Source organism: Grammomys surdaster, unplaced genomic scaffold, assembly GCF_004785775.1.
Source record: "Grammomys surdaster isolate TR1022 unplaced genomic scaffold, NIH_TR_1.0 219, whole genome shotgun sequence".
NCBI lineage: Eukaryota > Metazoa > Chordata > Mammalia > Rodentia > Muridae > Grammomys > Grammomys surdaster.
This window is the reverse complement of record NW_021604664.1, coordinates 881,690-902,552: the sequence shown is the minus strand read 5'-3', so window position 1 is coordinate 902,552 and position 20,863 is coordinate 881,690. Positions and strand designations below refer to the sequence as shown.

General features: G+C 40.1%; 1 protein-coding gene across 3 annotated transcripts; it reads left to right on the top strand.

Moving 5' to 3' along the window:
• The first annotated feature begins 854 nt into the window (after positions 1-854).
• Positions 855-19,946, top strand: Tbpl2 (TATA-box binding protein like 2). Of its 3 annotated transcripts, none has more exons than XR_003712097.1 (7): positions 855-976; positions 2,387-2,850; positions 3,489-3,576; positions 6,471-6,562; positions 10,532-10,695; positions 14,891-14,985; positions 19,238-19,946. XR_003712097.1 is itself a non-coding variant. In XM_028772938.1 (7 exons), exons 1-7 carry the CDS (start codon positions 908-910, stop codon positions 19,312-19,314), a joined length of 1,053 nt encoding a protein of 350 aa, XP_028628771.1. In that variant the 5' UTR covers positions 855-907; the 3' UTR covers positions 19,315-19,946. The 3 variants fall into 3 exon arrangements, 2 of the variants coding, with proteins under 2 accessions (XP_028628771.1, XP_028628770.1); XM_028772938.1 differs by having other exon boundaries at positions 10,532-10,699; XM_028772937.1 differs by having other exon boundaries at positions 10,532-10,699; positions 14,888-14,985.
• Positions 19,947-20,863: the final 917 nt, after the last annotated feature.

The following is a 20,863-nucleotide window of genomic DNA, read 5'->3' as shown; positions in this document are numbered from 1 at the left end:
TGTTTCTAGAACAGTTCAATACATTTAAGGTAAGACATTTGAATTAAAGCTTTTAAGAAAGAAAAGCTTCTCTGGATATTGGTTTTACATAAACTTCTTGAGTTGTCTGAAACCTAACTGTGGAGCAACACAGCTGTAGAAAAATTCTCTGTAATGGGTGAAAATCTATCTGGGGTGTGAAGGTGAAGAATAATTACAGAAATATCACATCTGAATGGATGAGAGGACTCAGCGGGTAAGGGTGCTTGCCACCAAGCCTGACACTCTCCGTTTGATCCTTGCCTTTCTTCCAAACCTGGAAGGAGAGAACCTACTCCTGAAAGTTGTCCTCTAGCCATCACATGAGCTCTGCACACATGTGTCCATGCACACACGCCAAGGAAGATAAATCAATATTAGGAATACCACATCTAAGAATCTGGGTATGGTAGTGCGCATGCCCGCTGTAATCCCAGCACTCAGGAGCTGGAGGATAAACAAGTTTGTGGCTAGCCTGGACTACATGAGAAGAGACAGGGTAAGGGAAAGAGAAAGAAAAGAAAAAAAGAAAAGGAAAAGGAAAAGAAAGGTGGAAGAGAAAAGCACTGTTTTCTCACTGTGCGCTGCGCTAACCTTACCATGCTGCTCTCCTGGCCCTATCCTGGCTTGCCGCAGCCAGCTAGCTCAGCAGCCCTTCTCTTCTGGGTGCCACCAGCTGTGTCTTGCCTAGTTCATCACTTCCTTCTCTGCGTCTCACCTGGCTCCTCAGCTCATTCCCACCATCAGTACAAGGTGGCAGAGCTGGTCCCGCCTCACTGCGTGCTGCCTGAGGCCAATAAAGGGCATCTGCTCCCACAGCCAGGCTGGTTCTAACAAAACGCCCCCCACTTGCCTGGACGCGGATCCCTTTGCTTGTCCCCAGCTCTACATGGTGGACTCTCCCCTCATGGAGGAGGACATGTACCTGGACATCTTCCTGGACCCTTATACCATTCAGGTGAGCCTGGCAGCCACATTGCTGAGAACTGGGGCTGGTGTTGTTGGCCTTGGGGATCTCTTTGAAATGCCAAATCCTCCCTAAAAGGCAGGCTCTATTATCCAGACTCTTCAGCTGAACTTGAGTGAGGTAACCAGAGTTGCCAATAAGACACCTTAGCCATGAAGTTGGATGACCTGGTCCTGGTGGTAAAGTGACATGCTGCCTGCAGTCACCTCGGGTTCCATCCAGGGCTTTGGCTTCTGCTTTGCTCTGTCCCGTCCAGGCCTAGGGTATCTGACTTCTCAAACTAACAGTGAACAACTAAGTTCACAGAGATCTGCCTGCCTCTGCCTCCTAAGTGCTGGGATTAAAGTTATAATCTAGCACTATAGAGGCTGATGCCAGCCTGGGCTATAGTGAGATCCTATCTCCAAAACAAAACAAGTATCTATTTAAAATACTCTTAACATTTAAATCTCAGTATCTAATTTATCTGTCCTAAATTAATATAATTTTTAAATCTTTCCTCTGATTGGAAAAAAAGCAATGCAGAGTCTTTAGTTAGTGTTGATTAGCCAATTAAGACTATGTTCCAGTGTTTACTTGCTTACTGTAAAATGTGAGTTTTCTGGGGTCATCGAGATACCTACATAGTTAGGAGCAATTACCAATCTTGAAGCCAACCTGAGTTCAGTTCCCAGAACCCTTGTCTGGGAACCATGTGGCTCATGATTTTCTGTAACTTCAGGTCCAGTGATGTGTGATGCCACCTTCTAAATTCCTTAGGCTTCTGCACTGATTACACATATCCCCTTCACACATATACATAATGATAAGATAATGAAAATAAATCCTTAAAAATTAAATGTAAATTTAAGACTGAAGGTACATTCTAGTTATAATTAGCTGATAGAGGGCAGCTGTTCTCTTTAACAGCTGGGGCTAGGGCCCGCTCAGTAGGCTATAACTGAAGTAGGAAAAATATTGCACGATAAATGACTTGTCCGTGTTTTAAGATATACTTATAAAAGATTTATTTGCCTTTATTTTCTGTATATGAGTGTTTTTCCTACATGTATGTATGTGTACCATGTGTATGCCTGATGCCCAATGAATGAGTCCAAAAGATCCCCTTGATCTGGAGTTACAGATGGTTGAAAGTAGCCATGTGGGGGCCACAAACCTGGGTCCTCTGGAAGAGCAGTCAGTGCTCTTATGGGTCATCTTTCCAGCTCTAAGATACACTTTTAAGCATGCTGTAACTCTGTAGTAGAATCTTGGGTGGTACTTTGTAGTAGGAGGCAGGGTATGAATTTAAGCAATCTTGGACCACCTTCTAGACTGAACCCATTGCCTTCCTGCCATAGTGGAATCCCACTGGCGTAAGACACTAGTGTTTTGATTTCTTTTACTTTGGAAACTGTCTAGGATGACTTTCCTCCAGCTATGTCTCAACTGTTCAGCCCAGGAGCGCCTTTAGATGGACACCCACTTAATCCATCCAATCCAGAGACTGTGTTCCATTCACATCTTAGTGAAGTAAAAAAGGCATCCACTGACTATTCATCTGTGGATCTAAGCTTCTTACCAGATGAACTTACCCAAGAAAATAAAGACCGGACTGTCACTGGAAACAAGCTGGCAAGTGAGGAAAGCTGTAGGACTCCAGCTCGGCAAAGGCAGTTACAGTTGCCTGATGAACAGGGCAGTGGGCTGAACTTGAACAGCAACAGTTCACCAGACACCCAGTCATGTCTGTGCTCTGATGATGCTGACTGTAACAAGCCCTCTCCAGAAATACCAAACTCTAATGCCTTTCCTGTGGCATTGATATCATCCATGACACCAATGAACCCTGTTCCAGAATGTTCTGGAATTGTGCCTCAATTACAGTAAGTGTACTCATTTTTAAAGTGAGAGATGCTTCTAGATGCATAGTTTATATTTCAGAACATGACAGCTAATTTTGGAATAATGGTGTAAGGCAGAGAAGTTCATATTGCTTTATTCTTTTTCAGTTATTCTTAATTTTATTAAATTCATTAATTCACTTTATATCCCAATATCAGCTCCCCCTCCTCCCAATACCCTCTCACAGACATCCTCTCCCCATTCCTCCTTCCCCTTCTTCTTGGATTATAACCAATGGCGATCTGGTTACTTATAAAAGGAAGCACTAGTTCTTGACACATTCTTGAAGATTATATTGTTTATATCAAAGCACTCAAATTTTAACAATGGGAGTTAAGGTTGGGTAAACACAAAGGAGTTTGATTTGGAAACTCCTTTAGATTTGTGGTTTTTGTTTTGAGACAGTGTTTGCTATTTATAAAATTTAAGTTTTAAATCTTAATTTTAACTATGAAATGTTATATTAGCACACTGAGGTTTACCAGGGACCACATTACTTTACATTTCACACTATGAATTCTTCCCCTAGCAAGTTGCTAAGGCAGAGTCTATGAAATAAGTTAAGCAGTTGGTGTTGAAACTATACTTTTATGATTTCTGAGTTGACTTGTTTGTTCAGGAATGTAGTTTCCACTGCAAATCTGGCCTGTAAATTGGATCTGAGAAAAATAGCTCTGAATGCCAAAAACACAGAATATAACCCAAAGGTAAGATTCCGCCATGTTTCTTTCAATCATTAATTTTTCCTTAGGTTATTTTTCTTGTATGATTTTGACATTAATTTTTCCTTAGGTTATTTTTCTTGTATGATTTTGACATTAATTTTTCCTTAGGTTATTTTCCTTGTATGATTTTGACAATACCTCATTTCTTTATTTTCTAAAAATAAATTCTTAGTGAGAAGTTTTGCTACTCAGAAGCATTTAATCTTTTTTATTTTGAAGTTAAAAAAATCATTCATTCTCCATGCTGAATAAAGCAATAACTGAACAATTCTTAAACCTGGTCTTGCCATTTAAAAAGATTTTAAAGCCCGGTGGAGCACTAGCTTTCCTTAACTGTCATGACATCTGTGAAATTTTTCTTTTTTTCTTTTCTTTCTTTTTTTTATTGGTTATTTTATTTATTTACATTTCAAATTTCTCCTCTGCAACCCCCTCTCACACCTCTCCTCCCCCCTGCTCCTATGAGGGTGCTCCCCAAAACACCCACCCACTCCCGCCTCACCACCCTCGAATTTCCCTATGCTGGAGAATCAACCCTCCAGGGGAATTTTTATTTTTATTTTTTGACAAAGTCTTGATATATAACTAAGGCTTGGCTAGAACTTGGAATCCAGCTGCCTCTTCTCCCAGGAGCCACAGGTCTGTGTGTAACCGTGCCTGGTCAGATATCTGGTTTTTCTAAATGCTGGCTCACATAGCTGGCATATCTCTGTTTTCCCATTTACAGTTTCGTTTATACAAAAGATACGCTGCTCCTAAGGTTCAAGCTTCTCTTTACCTGAAGATGATTCCATCACTTCCCACCTAAAACTTTTCTCACTGTGTAACCAAGCCAGCTGCCAACTCGGAGGAACCTCCTTGTTTGTGTCCACCGACCGCTGTTTAGTAAAATCTGTTCCTTGTGTCTCACCACGGGTAGGCACTCTGTTTTCACCGGCTTGTTTGCAAACATCAACGTTTATTGTTTTATCAGGGCCTGTACCTTGTAGAAGAAGACAGGGTTTGAAGCCAAGTCCTGTTCTAGGAGTGCAGTAATAAGCAATACCTTGCTCCTATGGAAAATAGCTCCCTGGATTCAGTGGGGGAAGATCTGTGGGGTCAGATGACAAAGAATTGCAACAGTAGAAGAGATGGCATGCATCAAGTCTTTATAGATAAGCATTTCCTTTTGCTGACATCTGAATTTAGGGCTACTTATTATCCAGATGCATTATAGCTTTCCCTTTTATGTCTCACATCTCTGGCTCAAGTACAGATAGAAATAACTGTTCTGGGTATGGCGGTACACACCTTATAATATCAGTACTTGGGAGGCTTAGGTAGATATATATCTGTGAGTTCAAGGCCAGCCAGGTCTACAAAAAGAGTCATAAAGCCAACCAGGGTGACACAGTGAGACCCTGTCTCACAAAAACAAAATAGGTTGTCTGCACCTATAATTCTACCACTGGAGAGACAGGGGCAGGAGGCTGGTTGCCTGAGTCATATGGAGAGGGTATGTACATTTTTCACTCTTCCCCTCACCCCTCCCTTTTTCTTCTCCTCCTCCTCTTCCTCCTCCTTCTCTCTCTCTCTCTCTCTCTCTCTCTCACACACACACACACACACACACACACACACACACACACACACACACACACACTTTAATGAATGCCAGGAAAAGTGATCTATTTTAGTATGCACATGAACAGCATTAACAAGGACTTATCGACTTCCTGCTGGTGACTCTGGGACTTTTTAGTGTTTACAGTTCAAGTTGCAATTGCTTGTCAGAGCTTGAGGTCATCTATGATCTTTTGGAGTAGCTGGCCCCTACAAGATGTTGTCTTGCATGGGACCCACTCCAATTACTGGCCTAGTGGGTAAAGGAAAGTTGGAGAAGAGAGTATAGAACCAGTGAGAGGTTATTTAGTGCCATATCAAGGTGATAGGCTGACTGATCTCAAGTGTGTCCTTGAAAGGTTTACTGAAAAGCAGGACTGGGAACACACATTGAAATGTATTGGGAAGGCTGGAACCAGATGAAACAGGTTTTCTTTTCATTTTGAGCATGTCTGTTATGATGTATCTTGTGTTCTGTATTTTAATTTCTTTGGTACAGTCTAGAATCTTGGTAACAATGTACATGATAGCATACACTTATTTACTATGGTGGGTTTTTTAAAAATCTTGAAATAGGATTTAACCATGTAGTTTAGGCTTTTTCTTAAACTTGGAATCTTCCTGCCTCAATCTCCCAAGTGCTGGAATTATAGACATGTACCACCACATATATTTTTTTGTATTGAGATGAGATCTCATGTATTTCAAACCTGCCTCAAACTTTATATGCTGCCAAGGATAATCTTGAATTTTCTTTTTCCATATCTCCATATCCAGGGTGCTTAGATACCCAATCTGGACTCTTTCCATTTGAGCAGCCTGTGTGCTTGGCAAGCACCCTGCCACCAGAGCCATGTCCTCGGCTTTCCACCTGTCCTCTTCCTTTACAAAAGGAATTCTGTAAGAGAGGAAGTATGGCAATGCAAATCTAACTAGTTGTGGTTTTATATTCTGTCCTTACAAAGTTTTGACAACATTGGAAGTTACTTAATTTCTTGTGTATTAAATAAGGGCAACAATAATCTCAAGTTACTCTTGTTAAATGTCTACATGAGAGAAATAGAATAGGCACGGTTACTTTTAAAATGGTTGTAAAATAAAATCATATAATTATAATTCTTGTTAATGTGTGGAGAACAGACCAGACATTGTTTGGTTTTTCCCATCTAGTTTCAGTTTCCTTAAGATTTTCATATAGAAAGCCCAACTTTTGAACTGGGCTAGTGGTTGGTAACTTCCAGGAGACTAACCCTCCCATTGGCTTTGGTTTGCAGAGGTTTGCTGCAGTCATAATGAGGATCCGAGAGCCAAGGACAACAGCCCTCATATTTAGCTCCGGGAAAGTGGTCTGTACAGGAGCCAAAAGGTATGAGGATGAAGTTTCCACTCCTACCCTGTAGGCCACTCATTATGTAAGAAAAGAAGCATAGCATTTGTGTGAAAGTTCAGAGTAGGAGCAACATATTTTTCACTGCCAAACAGTAAACACATTAACAGTTCTTAGTCTCACATATGATGCTAAGCTATATTACATACTTTATAGTCCCATGTTTGGTTACGATTCTAGGAACTTGACTATAACAACTTGTTCTTAACACAAACACATTATGTTATAGATCTAACTATTATACACACATATTATTTATAAAATATATATGTTAAAAACAAGTTCACACACAATCTGTTATATATAATATGTTATATGTATATTATTATGCATGCATATATTGTATATAAAAGATATATATCTTAAAAACAAGTATACACACACATATCCTCTCTCTCTCTCTCTCTCTCTCTCTCTCTCTCTCTCTCTCTCTCTCTCTCTCTCCAGTCACAACAAACTGTTGTTGTAAGCCTAAGGACATTATTGTGGATTTTCTTCATTGCAGATAAGAAGGTAGAACTTTCTAAATGGGAAATTTCTTGAACATTCACTCAGGAGGCTTCTCTGAAAAGATTCCTCTTCCCTTGCTCTCCTGCAGAGGAAGTTTCAAACTGATGATGCTTTTTATCACAAAGCTGCTAGGAGAGTTGGTGCCCTCCCTGTGTCAGGTGAGCAGCAAGCCCCCTTCTGAGAGGTGATACTGATGCTCAACTATGGAGGCACAGATGATCATTTCCTCCTATGAACAGAGCCTGCCACGTGCTTATTTATAGCTGCTGCATTTATTGAAAAACATACATTGTTTACATTTATATTTCATGATCAGTGAGATTAAATTTTTTTCATAAACATGTAAAATGCTTATTATATCTTTTGCCCAGTATTCTAGAGATACTTGTCCTTTGTTAGCAAACTTTTATATTTTAAGTATTTTACAATTTTATGCTACAAATATTTTTTTCAGGTAACTACCGTGTTTTAAAGAAGATTTTGAAAACACAGTCAGTTGATTCATTTTTCCCTTTTGCTTAGGTCATTCCGAATCTTGTTTGGAAAGGCGTTTCCTCTTGTAGAACACGATATAAACATTGACCTTCAATATTTCTCTAGTCTTTTTCATGTTCTATATTATATTGGGAGAAGGGGGAGTGACATTTTGACTCATAGAGCAGTGATTATCAACCTTCCTAATGTTGAGACCCTTTAATACAGTTCCTCCTGTTGTGGTGACCCCCTGTTGTGGTGACCCCGAAGAATAAAATTATTTTCATTGCTACTTCATAGCTGTAATTTTGCTGCTGTTATGAATTTTAATGTAAATATTTTTTGGAGATAAGTTTGCCAAAGGGGTTGTTACCCACAGATTGAGATCTACTGTTCTAGAACAAGCTCTGTCAGAAGGGAGTATTGCTGCCCACTGGGGTAACCTGTGGCCACTGTGGCTGCCAAGAACTGGAAATATTTAAATTAATTGGATAGGGTAGGTGTAGAATTTTATTTCAGTATAAAATAATATTTTTCAAACCATTATCCAATATCCAAGGAATACTTATTGAAGTGAGTGTTATGACAGCATTGTCTTGATCTTTCACATTAAGTTCTTTTCAGGTGCATAACTGAGCCTCTGGGCCTTCCATTCTACTGGTCTATGGATCTCTGGTCCCTAAAACATCCATTCTTAAGTAATTATAGGACATTCATATATATGCAAGAATGTTTATTTCAGCATGGTTTAAAATTTAATAACTGTCTAATAAGAGGATATTGACTTAAGTCACAAAGTGAACTTGTACTAGCTATATATACACTCATTGAGCTAGAAGTAATGTCATGGCATATGCTTGGTTGGAGAACAGATGAAATTGTAAGTTCATTATCTAACTTTGTGAAAATGTGCCCATATCACAGACATTGTAAATATTTATCTGAATTTGGCTTTGGAATTCAGTTGGTGGTAGTGAGTTCAGGTAGAGACACTGGCTCTCTGAATCTACTTGGTTCTTGAATTTTGCATAAGGAGTCACGAGTGTTTGGTTTGTTCAAGAGACAGCAGCTATTTTCTGTAATGATAGGGATGAAGGACACATGTTTGCTTAGGGCTATGTGCAGAAGGTAAAATTTAAATAATATTTGTCACCTGTGATGAAACTTTAGAATTTTAAATTTATTTTCTAATGTTTGTGAAACAAATATATAGAGAGACTTTGAGCTGTGATAAAATAGGAACTTGTATGTGAAATTTACAGCAAAGTAAGCCTTCCTTTATAAAATGTCTTTATTCCAAGGCTAACTTGGGACAATGTTGAAGTTAGGCTCTAGTTTTGCCTTTCAGCCCCATGCTCCTAGAAATAAGACTCAGACTCAAATTAAATTTACAAATATCTTGGTCACATAGCCAGGCTCTACTCTGACTAAATCATGACTAAAGATGCCCATTTATTGTAACCTACATTTTGCCACATGACTAGTTACCTAGGCTAGGTACCATAGTCTATCTAGTCTGTCTCCTCACTTCTTTTGGGGCTCCTCCCTTGCCTCCTTCTAGAATTCTTTCTCCTCCTGATGTCCCACCTCTATTTCCTGCCTAAGCCATAGGCCATGGGCTTTTTAATTGACAAATGAAGTATCCATACAATACACAAGATGATCTCTCTATAGGACGTAGTTTTACTCTGCAGTGTCAGGAGTTAGAATTGGGTAGAGAGAAACAGGGATAATTGAAGTAAAGTGCATATAACACAGTTCACATAAGAGGATGGTGAGGGATTTAGAGAATCCAACACTTCCCTTTGTCCATGCAAGCTGAGTCACGCTGGCTTTTCTTTTAGGAACTGAAATTTCTTTTAGGAACTGAATTTTCTTTACAATTTAAAGATGGGGACACCCACAAGGAAAGCTATGTTCCCATAATTCACTCACCAGGTGTGGCCCCTGTCCAGCAACTGCTGCTTCTCACTGCTGTTAGATGAAAACTGGGCTCAAGTCTCAGGACTTTCATGTTCTCTGACTAGGATCTGGATGTGACCATTTAAAAGATGTAGCTATACATTTGTAAACATTTTTTTCTTCATGCTGAGTATGTCTCATAGCAGTTGGGTGAGAAAGCTGAGAAAACTTGGTCAAGTTTTAAGGAATTTAAATTTGTTCTTGATAATTTGTCTGATAAAGATTGAAGTCTATCTCACTCACTTGGTACACATCTTTCTTCCCTGTGTTATTTTTTAATGTTCTTTGTACATGTTTTTGTTCCTATATAAATGGCTCCACACATTTAGACCAGGGCAGTCCTCGGGCTGTAGTGAGGACTGGAAGCACTTAGGAGGTGTGGGCAACAGTTTGCTGGGCCTCAGACAAGAGTGTTTATGTGACAGAGGGCAAACCTGGGTCATGACTCCTCTAACAAGATTTTAAGTCTGTGGACACACTTTGAGAAATTGTGCAGTAGTTAGTGTTCCAAATAACATTTAAGACAAGTAAAAGTGCCTTCTAGATGAGGGATGGCCAGTCAAGATTTTTCGGCGAGTTGGTTCAGTTCAACTCACTGTACACTGTATCAAGACCTTTGACAAGACATTACAGACAAAAGTACGGAAGGGATGTCCATCTCATGGAGCTTCTCTTACTTTTATTTTATTTTTGTAATTCTGGAGACCAAATCCCAAGTCTTATACACATTAGGCAAGTGAAGTCACAGAGCCACAGCCCAGCTTACAAATTCATAGGTGCGTTGGAAGTTGAGCATAGGCTGCAAGTGTTATACAAATAGAGGAGACAGAGTGTCTAAGATGTCATTGGTCAAATAGGTGTGGTAACGCATGCCAGTAGTTTCAGGCATGGGAGACTGAAGCAGGAAGACTGTCATGAGTTACCCACTACCCTGGGCTGCAGAGCCAGACCATTTCAGAAACAACAACAAAAATGCCTTTAATCGTATTTGCATCTCCCCAGTGAAGAGGAGTCTCGGCTGGCAGCAAGAAAGTATGCCCGAGTGGTGCAGAAGCTTGGATTCCCCGTCAGATTCTTCAATTTTAAAATTCAGAACATGGTTGGAAGCTGTGATGTGAAATTTCCCATCAGGCTGGAGATTTTGGCACTAACCCATCGGCAGTTCAGTAGGTATGATGGTATCAGGCTTAATCTTGCACTTACTAAGCAAAAGCAGTTAGAAAATTCAGGCTGATGATATAGATAGCTTTCAGAGAAAATGATCATTTACCAAAAAAAAAAAAAAAAAAATTGAGGCTGAAGCAAGGTATCTGAATGGATCAAGATGCTGTGCCCAAGTTATCAAAGGTTACTTTATGAAGCTACTGTCTTGAAATAGTGTTTTTCACAGAAAAACTGCATAGTGATCGCTTGTATAACTTTAACCCACATCTCTGATTGGGCATCTCCACCAGGAGAGAGTTGGCTTGCAGTCCCACCAAGTCCCCCAACTCTGGTGCTTCTTGGCTGGAACTTTCTATGTTCAGGTGCACTAATTTATAAAATAGGCCCAAGTGGCTTTGGAGATGGTAGTGGGAGAAGTGAACGGCTGAGGCTGTTACTGGAGGGGGGATAGAGAGAGTTGGAGAGGAAGAAAGACAACTATGGCACAGCCTCTGAGTGTCATCCTATCTAGTTGTGTTTATTTGGGAGGGGCATATTTGTGTACCTATAACAATGCTGTATTTACAGTATTCCTGTCCTAAGGGAGCCTTGTAGCCTTCTGGCTGTTTTAACCCAAATCTCCACAGCCAGAGTGGCTCCTTGTCCTTAGCTCAGCTCTCAGAGAGGGCAGCTCAGGTGTCAGGGATCACAATCTCTGAATACACACTGAGGCCACACTCCTAACCTAATGTAGGATGGTAGATGCTTTTACATTCTCTTGACCAGTTCATGCTCACTCAACCCTTCTCCCTCCTTTGGGAATGAGCAGTGAGTCTGTTCAACTGTGTGAGTAAGGACAGGGGAGGGGGCTTTGTTACCTTTCCTTGCAGACCCAACCCCAAAAAGAAGTTTAAAGTATCTGGATTTTTCTTAACTGTCAAACTGTAGACATTCCTAGATCTAGCTTGGACAATGCATTCTCCCTCCTCCTAATTATTTTCTTTTTCTCTTCCATACAACTTGCTTATTAGTGACTATGCTATCTGTTACTAGTTTTTTTTTCCCCCAAAAGTCTGAGTTTTGTGGACAGCTTCATCCCTTCCTCATACAATATACATTGCCTCTAGGTGTGTTTTCTTCTTCAACCCAGGGATAATTTATAGACTCAGTATATACTCCATTTTAAAATATTTGAACACTGCCATTTTATTGTTGGGAATCTTGAGCCACAGGTCTCCAGCTCCTTTCTTAGAACACACGAATGAGCTCCACCTCAACTCAAAGCATGGTTCAGGTAGACTCCTGGTTCTCCTCTCAGGCCACTTGGGGCTCAACATGCTGTGTGCAATTCATCTTCCTTCTTCCCTTCCTTTCTCAACAACATGCAGAGGGATCGCAGTAGATAGTGACAGTCACTTGTCACTGTTTTCACTTTCTGAAAAACAAAACTGCCAGAGAGCAAGAGCAGAGTCAGCTGCCCAGCTTATACCTTCTGGAAGCAGCCCACACTGGTCTTGTGTTCCCAATCAGCCAGGTTTATGGACCCAGTCATTTTTGCTGTGTCTGACTGGAATGTGTACTTTGTTTTCCCGAGACTGTCTGTTTCCAGTCTCACTCTGGCTTCCCTCAAAAGCACTCTGTCAGGCCTTCATCCACAGGATATAGATGTCAATACCAGTGTGTGTGTGTATTCTTCACATTGGGAGCCTTATGGAACTTTTGAAGCAGAGAAAGAGATTAGCTCTTTTCCTCAATGCCCAGAGCTTGTGGGAAGCATGACACCCATCAATCATGATCAGGTCAAGAGTAATTTAGGGTCTGGAAATTTGCATTTCAACATCTAATATAGTCCTAGTTTTGAAATAAGGTCTGGCTATGTAACACAGGCTGGGCTCACACTACAGCAACCCTCTTGTCTCAGCCTCCTGAGTGTTAGGATTATAAGACTGCACTACTGTCTGTGTTCAGGGTGTTAAAGCCAGTGGCTCCTGTCTCTTAGGTAAGTGCTCTACCACCGAGCTACGTTACCAACGTAAGTCTCCCCCTTGATACCTTCTCTATCAATCTATATTACAACCATCTTTACAGCTTTCTATGAGCATTTCCACTTTAAAACAAATATGCTAATTAGTCCTTGTTAAGGGTCTTAAATCCAGGTGAGTAATGTGTAGTGGCTGATAAGGTACTACTGGCCACCTGTGTAGCCTTCGTCCTTACCCATATGAAGTTTGCTGACTAAAATAAAGACAAACTGGCAATGTTAATTTTGAACTGAGGTAGGCACTGTGGAGCTGAGATAGCTCTGTGTCTATGGGACTATACTTTGTGTTACTGTGGATCTGGAGAGTCAGAAAAGTGCTTCTGGAGGGATGATATTGCAAGATGATTCAAAGGTGAAGTGGCCAAGAACTCGTCAGGTATTTGAAGGTCAGCTTCTCTTGGGTGGTCTGTGCCCTTTGCCCTTTCTTAGTTTCAGCTCTCTTATTTACGATGATACAGAGTAAGTAATGCATCTCTAATCAGGAGTTCATTTGCTTGTCACTTTAAAACCATAGTTTGGGAAGTGACCTTCATAGTCTTTAGGACATTTCTCTTTCTGTCTCCAGCAAGAGCTTCCACAGTTGTATTGGCTTTTATTGAAGTACTCTGGGCATTGTCAGTGTGCTCTGGTTCATCCTGTGTGTACACAGGAAGATTCAGGCAGATCTAGTGAGCCACTTTTCAGACATGTTACTTTCTTTATACATATTCTTCATGAGCCATTACTTTGAGAACAGTTGTATGTTTGTACACTCTCTGGGGGTGACATCTCAACTATTTCCATGGCTTTGCGCCTTTCTCTGGGATTGATTCTAGAGACTCAGGTTCTTTTTTTTTTTTTTTTTTTTTTTTGATCTTTTCTTAATTTACATTTCAAATGTTATCACCTTTCCTGGTTTTCCCCCTCCTGGAAACCCTCTATCCTACTCACTTTTCTCCTGCTTCTGTGGAGGTGTTCCCCCACCGGCCCACCCATTCCTGCCTCCCCACCCTGGCATTTCCCTACACTGGGGCATCAAGCCTTCACAGGACCAAGGGCCTCTCCTTCCATTGATGCCATCCTCCCCTACATATATGGCTGGACCCATGGATCCCTCCATGTGTACTCTTTGGTTGGTGCTTTAGTCCCTGGGAGCTCTGGGGGATCTGGTTTGTTGATATTGTTGTTCTTCCTATGAGGTTGCAAACACCTTTAGTTCCTTCAGTCCTTTCTCTAACGCCTCCATTGGAGACCCGTGCCCTATCCTTTACTCCATGAAGATCCAGCATATGTTTCTAGTAAATCTTTGTGATTCACTACTTATGAGAACAAATTGTGTACTTTACATGTTTGGTATAGTGTAACTGGTTCCTTTGTCTAGCAGCTGTCCAAAGACCTGTGATCTTAAACTATTTTTTTGTTTTATTTGTTAAAAATGTTTAGCAGTTTATAAATGCATACAAAATGTTCATATTATTGGGAACTCAGAAAATTCAGAAAAACATTTATATACTGTTACTGGCAAGCTTTAGCTCAGTGTAACAAGCAGTGTTTAACAAGATCTTTGAGTACCAAATCTGATGCTGAAAGTTAATCTCAATTTTTAATCATCTAGGGTGGCTTACAAATGTAGAAACATTAATCAAAAATTAGCTCTTAAGCTGGTCATAGTGGCATCTGCCTGAAATCCTAGAACTCAGGAAGCTGAAACAGGAAGACTACAAGATCAAGCTCAACCCAGGCTATGCATAGCAAGTGTTGGATCAGTCTTAGAAACATACAGGGAGACCCTGCTTAAGAAACCAGTAAAATGTAATCATTCTAGAGGCAGTCTTACTATGTAGCCCAGACTTGTCTTAAACTCTCAGTTCTCCCTTGGTCTCATGAGTGCTGGGATTTACAGGCATGAGCGACTAATCCGAAATCAGCAAAAGCTCTGTTTTTAATTGTCTACAGTTAGGATCAGGATTGTAGCCCAGTGTCATGGCACTTGCCTAAAATGTGTAGGGCTCTGGGTTTAATTCTAGCATAAAAACAAAATTTACACTTAAAACACTACTCTTGCTGAGAGAGCTGAAAGGTTTTTAGTAAAATGATACTTTCTACAACTGTGAGGTAAGATTTAACATGTGGGACCTTGAATGCTCTGGAAAAGCAGTGGATGGCAGTGCTATTTATCACCTTCTGTGTCTCAGCAGTTATGAACCTGAACTATTCCCTGGCCTTATTTACAAGATGGTAAAACCACAGGTTGTACTGCTCATCTTTGCATCCGGAAAGGTTGTGTTAACAGGTAAGTTCTGAGGTTCTTATCCCACTGCACAAGATGCAAAGCTATATGTTTGCTTTGCTCTTTTCCATACATAAGAGGTAATTTTTGCTATACTGAGGAGAAAATGACATCACCCTCAGATCTCAATTCCTAACATTTATATTACTTGATGTGTATTTTCATCTTGCCATCTTGCTTTATATCAACCATTATCACACATGCAGCTCAACTTCCTACTTGAATCTCTTCAAGGAGGCTTTTAATAAAGCTGTATAATATTTTAAGGCAGGGACTGGCACATCGTCTCTGTAAAGAGCCAAACACTAAACATTTACTCTGCTGGACCTGGCATCATATAGAGGCTTTGGACTGTGAATTATGTGACTATGATTTAATAGTACTGTTATATTTTCTCCTAATCACTTAAAGATATAGAAGTCATTTTTGTCCACACAATGACAAAATATACTCAGTACACTGTTTTTGCCAGCTACACTGCATTTTCTTACTCCTTTTAACAGGTTAGTGAATCAAATGTGTCTTCCTATTCCCAGATATTTCTATGTTCCCTTGTGTTTGTGATGTATAAATGGGAAAAGCACTTGGCTAATTTGTTTCAGAATTATTGGAGTAAGTACTCAGAAGTTAAAATTTAATTTATTACTGTTTTCAAAGTTCTTAGCATAAATTTCCAAGTTCCTCTAAAGGCATCTATAATATATTCTCCTATAATCAAACCTTCCTTTTAAACAGTGTATTAAAACTTCCAGTGGTATTTTAAAAAATGTACAGAAGGCTGGGTATTGTTGCACTTTCTTTTAATCCATGCACTTTGGTAACAGAGGCAGGCAAATATCTGCAAATAAGAGGTCATTCTAGTCTACATAGTTCCAGACCACCAACCAGGGTTACATAGCAAGACCCCCCCATACTGCCACACACAGCTTGGTTAGTTCAGGTCACTGTATTGCTGGTTGGTGGGTCAGGAGATGAATTCATAAATCTGGTGTCCAAATGACAGAGTCTTTAATTTATGGTACCTACCATGTACCTATACTGTGTTAGAATGCAAATGCCCATCTGGCAGCAAGGTATCCCTGTGGAGACAGATGGAATTATGTTGCAGTGAATTTCACTGAACCAGAAATTAAGCCACATGTACTTGGATCAACCATCAATTAAGAATTATGTCCCTAATCCTGCCATATGTTCTTAATAAACCAAAGCCTGTAGTTTTGTGAAATGGTATGGTTTTGAAAAGACTTCACACAACATTAGTGCACATAACTCTCTCACTAACCTATGAGAAAGGTTGCTGTCTTTTTGGTAAGGAAATTGAAACTTGGAGGTCAGGTGAGATGCTTATGTTTGCAAAATTTAGTTAGTGGTAGAGTTGGCAGTTGAGCTCTACCACTGACTAAACTCAACCAGTTTCAAAGCCAGTTCTTTTTCAGTACACCAGGCCACATCTTGCTACCTCAGTGGCCAGAATTAGAGATAATGTGGATTCCAAAGGGGCAGTCACTACAGCAAACAGAAAAGGGATGAGAAGCTTTCCTTAAAAGAGCAGGGTCACCTAGTTGGGGCTGCTGTTGTAGGGTAGTGGTTTTCACTATTGATTGTTAACTGGACTATGAGACTAAGGCTTCCTTTGCTGTCCTTACCTTAGTAAGGAAATGTTGGATGAGGTCTGGGACACAATCAGAAGGAGGAAGTTCTGCTTAGAGTGTAAAGGGCCCTGGGTCTGATCCTCATCACTAGAACTAGTACTAACATGACAAATCTTGTTTGAACACGTGGAAATGAGTACTGATGGCACTTGGTTGATGGCTTCTAGTGTAAAGGAAGGAATGCTGGCTGCATGTCTCCCTCGTAGCTGCTGTTCTATGATTCAGGTAACTCCAATTTCCTGCTTCCTCTATCATCACTCTGTTGTGTCAGAAATTATTTTTCTATGATTATAAAATATTGGTTCCTAGTGTTTCTGCTTCCCAGGGGTCTTCAAACATGCTCTTCATGTTTGAACGTGATGTTTTTAGGCATGGCATTTTATATAAAGTCTTATGGAAAAAGCAGAGCAGTGTTTATACCAAATGCCAGACCTGGATTTCATGTTCCTCAAGAAATTTGTGAAAAGAATGTCTTGCCTTTGGGTCTGCTTTAGTGTGCAAGCTTGCTTCACCTACCACATGCCATCCTCTGATGGCAAGAAGCCTGTTTCAAATAAAGGTAGCCATAAAGTCAGAGGCAAGTTCTCTGTCAGCAGCCTTGTACTTTTGGTATACCCCACATCCTCTTTGATTTACACCAAACTGATCTCCTTGGAAAGGAGATATTCTAAACTCGGATGAGACTCTAGGGGAATTTCCCACCTTAAGGATGTTAGTAGTTCACCTCTTTCCTCATTCTGCCATCTTTCGGGGTGCAGACCCAAAAATTGTAAACCCCTTAGCAACAAATAAACACAATTTTGCCATTAGTAGCAAAAAACTAAATTAGACATTTAAGGACTTCCTTCTGACTAAAGTTTTTATTTTTTTTAATGAGGTTAATGTAACAAACTTAACCACTTGAAAGTGAACTATAGAGGACATTTAGCTCATGTAGTGTTCTGCAATGTGACTATACCATTACCTCCAGTTCTAAAACATTTCTGTGGCTCCAAATAAATCCCCGTATCATTAAACAGTCTTTAACATTCTCCAGCAGCCACCAGTGTCTGTGGTTTTCATGGATTTACCTGTTTGGGATGTTTCATGTACATGTAACCATTCCTGCCCTTTCTGGCTTGGAGGAGGGGGGGCTGGGGAGTGATTGGTCCTTTTCTCCCAATTGTTGAGGCATGCTCAGATTTTGTCCTTTTTATGGCTGTGTAATACTCTATTGTGTGTGTACACTGATGATTTTATCCATTGATGGCCACATAGACTGGTTTCATCTCTTCATTACTATGACTGCTGTTGCAATTCCAGTCTGCATGTATACCTGCTTTGGGTTTTGTGAGGGGTTTACCCAGGTGGAATTGCTGGGTTGTGTAGTGATTCCTTAACTTTTGAGGAACACCCCAACTTGGGAGCTGAACCCTATTTTACATTCCCAGTAGCAGTGCAGAGGTTGCTGAGCTTCTGAATTCTGACTGTCAGTTGGTTTCTTCTTTAAGAAAACATTGCAGTTCATTCATGATCCTGACTTCTGGTTAGTCCTCTTTTTTTGATCTTCTCCCTCTTCAGGCCTAGAGCTAAGTCAGACAACCACTCTCAGATCCTCTCCTTTCCGTTCTAACTCCTTATCTCTCAAGGAAGAGCCTATGACTATTCTAACTCCTTATCTCTCAAGGAAGAGCCTATGACTATTCTAACTCCTTATCTCTCAGGGAAGAGCCTATGACTATTCTAACTCCTTATGTCTCAGGGAAAAGCCTATAACTATTCTAACTCCTTATCTCTCAGGGAAGAGCCTATGACTATTCTAACTCCTTATCTCTCAGGGAAGAGCCTATGACTCCAGATATTTTAAGTTTTCACACAGTAACAGGCTGGTTTTTTGGTTTTGTTTGTTTTTTTTTTTTTTGCCTTGTTTTAAAAATAGGATTGGCTGTGTAGCTCAGGATGGATTTGATCTCCTGATTCTTCTGCTCCAGCCTTCCAAGTGATATGTATAGGCATGCATTTGGGTGCAAAAAGTTTTTACTGTTTCTTCCATTAACCCTGTTTCTTCTTAGCTTTCTGCCCTCAGATCTATCTGATTCTTTTTTTTCTTTAGTGTTATTATTTATTTATTTATTTATTTATTTATTTATTTATTTTTTGTATTTTTTTATTGGATATTTTATTTACATTTCATATGTTGTCCCCTTACCCCATCCCCCACCCACACGGGAACCCCCATCCCCTTACCCCTCCTCCTTCTTCTCCGTGGATGTAACCCCCACCTACCCCCCCACACCCACTTCTCCACCCTCAAAATTCCCACCCCCTGGGGCGTCCAGCCTTCATGAGGTAAAGGATCTCATCTTCCACCTGTGCCCGGCAGGGCCCTCCACTCCTACATATTCAGCTGAAACCATCACAAAATTGGGCTTCCTTGTAATCTCAGAACTGAGGAGGCAGACACAGATGTGTCTGGCCTTAGGTCATCCTGGGATGTTTAGCTAGAATATTTCCCAAAATGAAAGAGGCAGCAACTGAACATGGCAAAATGAAATTTTAGCATGAAAAATGTTGGTGGTGTTCTTATTAAAGATTACATACACTTGGCTTTTTTTTTTAAATAGGTGCCAAAGAGCGTTCCGAGATCTATGAAGCATTTGAAAACATGTATCCTATTCTAGAAAGTTTTAAGAAAGTCTGAGTGCATCATTGGGCTTCTAGAAATGATTTGGATATGTGCTTAACCAAGCACAGCATAGAGTGAACTGATTTCTTCTACACATGGGTCTAGAAGCTTCCCATGTTTTCCAACAGCCATGGGCCTCTGTTATTATGCTAATTTTGATTATTCTTTTTGTTTGATTTTTGCCTTGTTTTGGAAACAGGGTCTGCTATGTAGCTTAAAGTGTAGTTTGATTTATTACAGAATGATTCTGTGTGAATAGCGATGATTAAGAAATGAAAATTTCTTGCTCAAAATGAGTATTGTGTGTTAGTTAATTATAAAAATTAAGAACAAGTAAACTTATTTCGGAATTTGAAATATGTCAGGCCTTTCTAGATTGAGGCATTAAGACCATGTTTTATTTTTTAAGTATGTAACATATTAGTACATAGAAATTTCAAGTGAGTACATATCTTGATACTATCTGTAATATAACAGCTATCAATAAAAACTCATGTTTAATTTTTTTTTTTATTTCAAGTATAGAAGAGACTGAATCCAGACCTTTTGGTAATGGATACTGTGAAAATAAGAACCAATAAAATACCCCAAACTTTAAAATCCTTTGTTTGAAATGACCATGTAAAATTGCTCTCCAGCAGCCACCAGCCTGTTATTCTGTTGTTATGCTAATGACTTTATGGTGTTGGCTCTTGTTTGGTTGGTTGATTTTGACATGTTTTACAAATAGTCTACTATGTAGTCCAGAGTGCACTTTGACTCATTACATTTTAAAAAAACTTTCAGGACTCATTCTGATTTAGGGAAAGCTATTTGGAAAATGACATAGGGAGCTTCAGCTTTTTCTTCATTAATTAACTAATTAATTAACTTTACATCCTGATTGCAGCCCACTTGTCCTTTCCTCCCAGTGCCTTCCTTACAAGTCCTTATACCCATTATCTCCACCCCTTCTTTTCTCAGAAGGGGAAGCCCTGGCAGAGGCTAGACCTAGGCCTGCTACACATTTGTAGCAAATATACAGCTTGGTCTTCATGTGGGTCCCCTAAAAATTGGAGTGGGGAGCTGTCATTGCCTGCTATTGGATCCTCTTCCTCTAGCTGGATTGCCTGGTTGGGAATTTGGGCTTTTACATCACTTTTCTAATACTACCTGATTGTATTTAATTAAAGCCCAGAGAACGAATAATGACCAAAGACCTAGCTAGGTTGTAGTCACCAGGATTTGACTGAGCATGGGAAGGTTGATGATGCAACCTGATCCTATGGTCCAGGCTCTAGCCCTGACATGGCTACTGATATTGTCCTTTCTAAGGTAGATTTGAGTCTCCAGGTGAAATATATGGAAAACACCACTTGGTATCTAGGAGAGTATTCAGAGCTTTTATCAGTGGACAGCCTACCAAAGCCATACTTGAAATCATTTGTCCAACTGGGCACACAGCCCGATTTCTCTGTTCTCTACTATGACTTAGAGGCATATCCAATAAATCTGATGCCCCCCCCAGCCCCCTAGAGAAACTTAGAGGAAGTTCCAATGAGTCCAGCTTCTATTAAAGCATGGC

Bases quoted from the DNA above. Each gene is read 5' to 3' on its own strand.
- Tbpl2 (XM_028772937.1), top strand. From the start codon at position 908: ATGGTGGACTCTCCCCTCATGGAGGAGGACATGTACCTGGACATCTTC. The intron at 10,700-14,887 runs GTATGATGGTAT...TCTGTGTCTCAG, and splicing joins ACCCATCGGCAGTTCAGTAG to CAGTTATGAACCTGAACTAT. The intron at 14,986-19,237 runs GTAAGTTCTGAG...TTTTTTAAATAG, and splicing joins CGGAAAGGTTGTGTTAACAG to GTGCCAAAGAGCGTTCCGAG.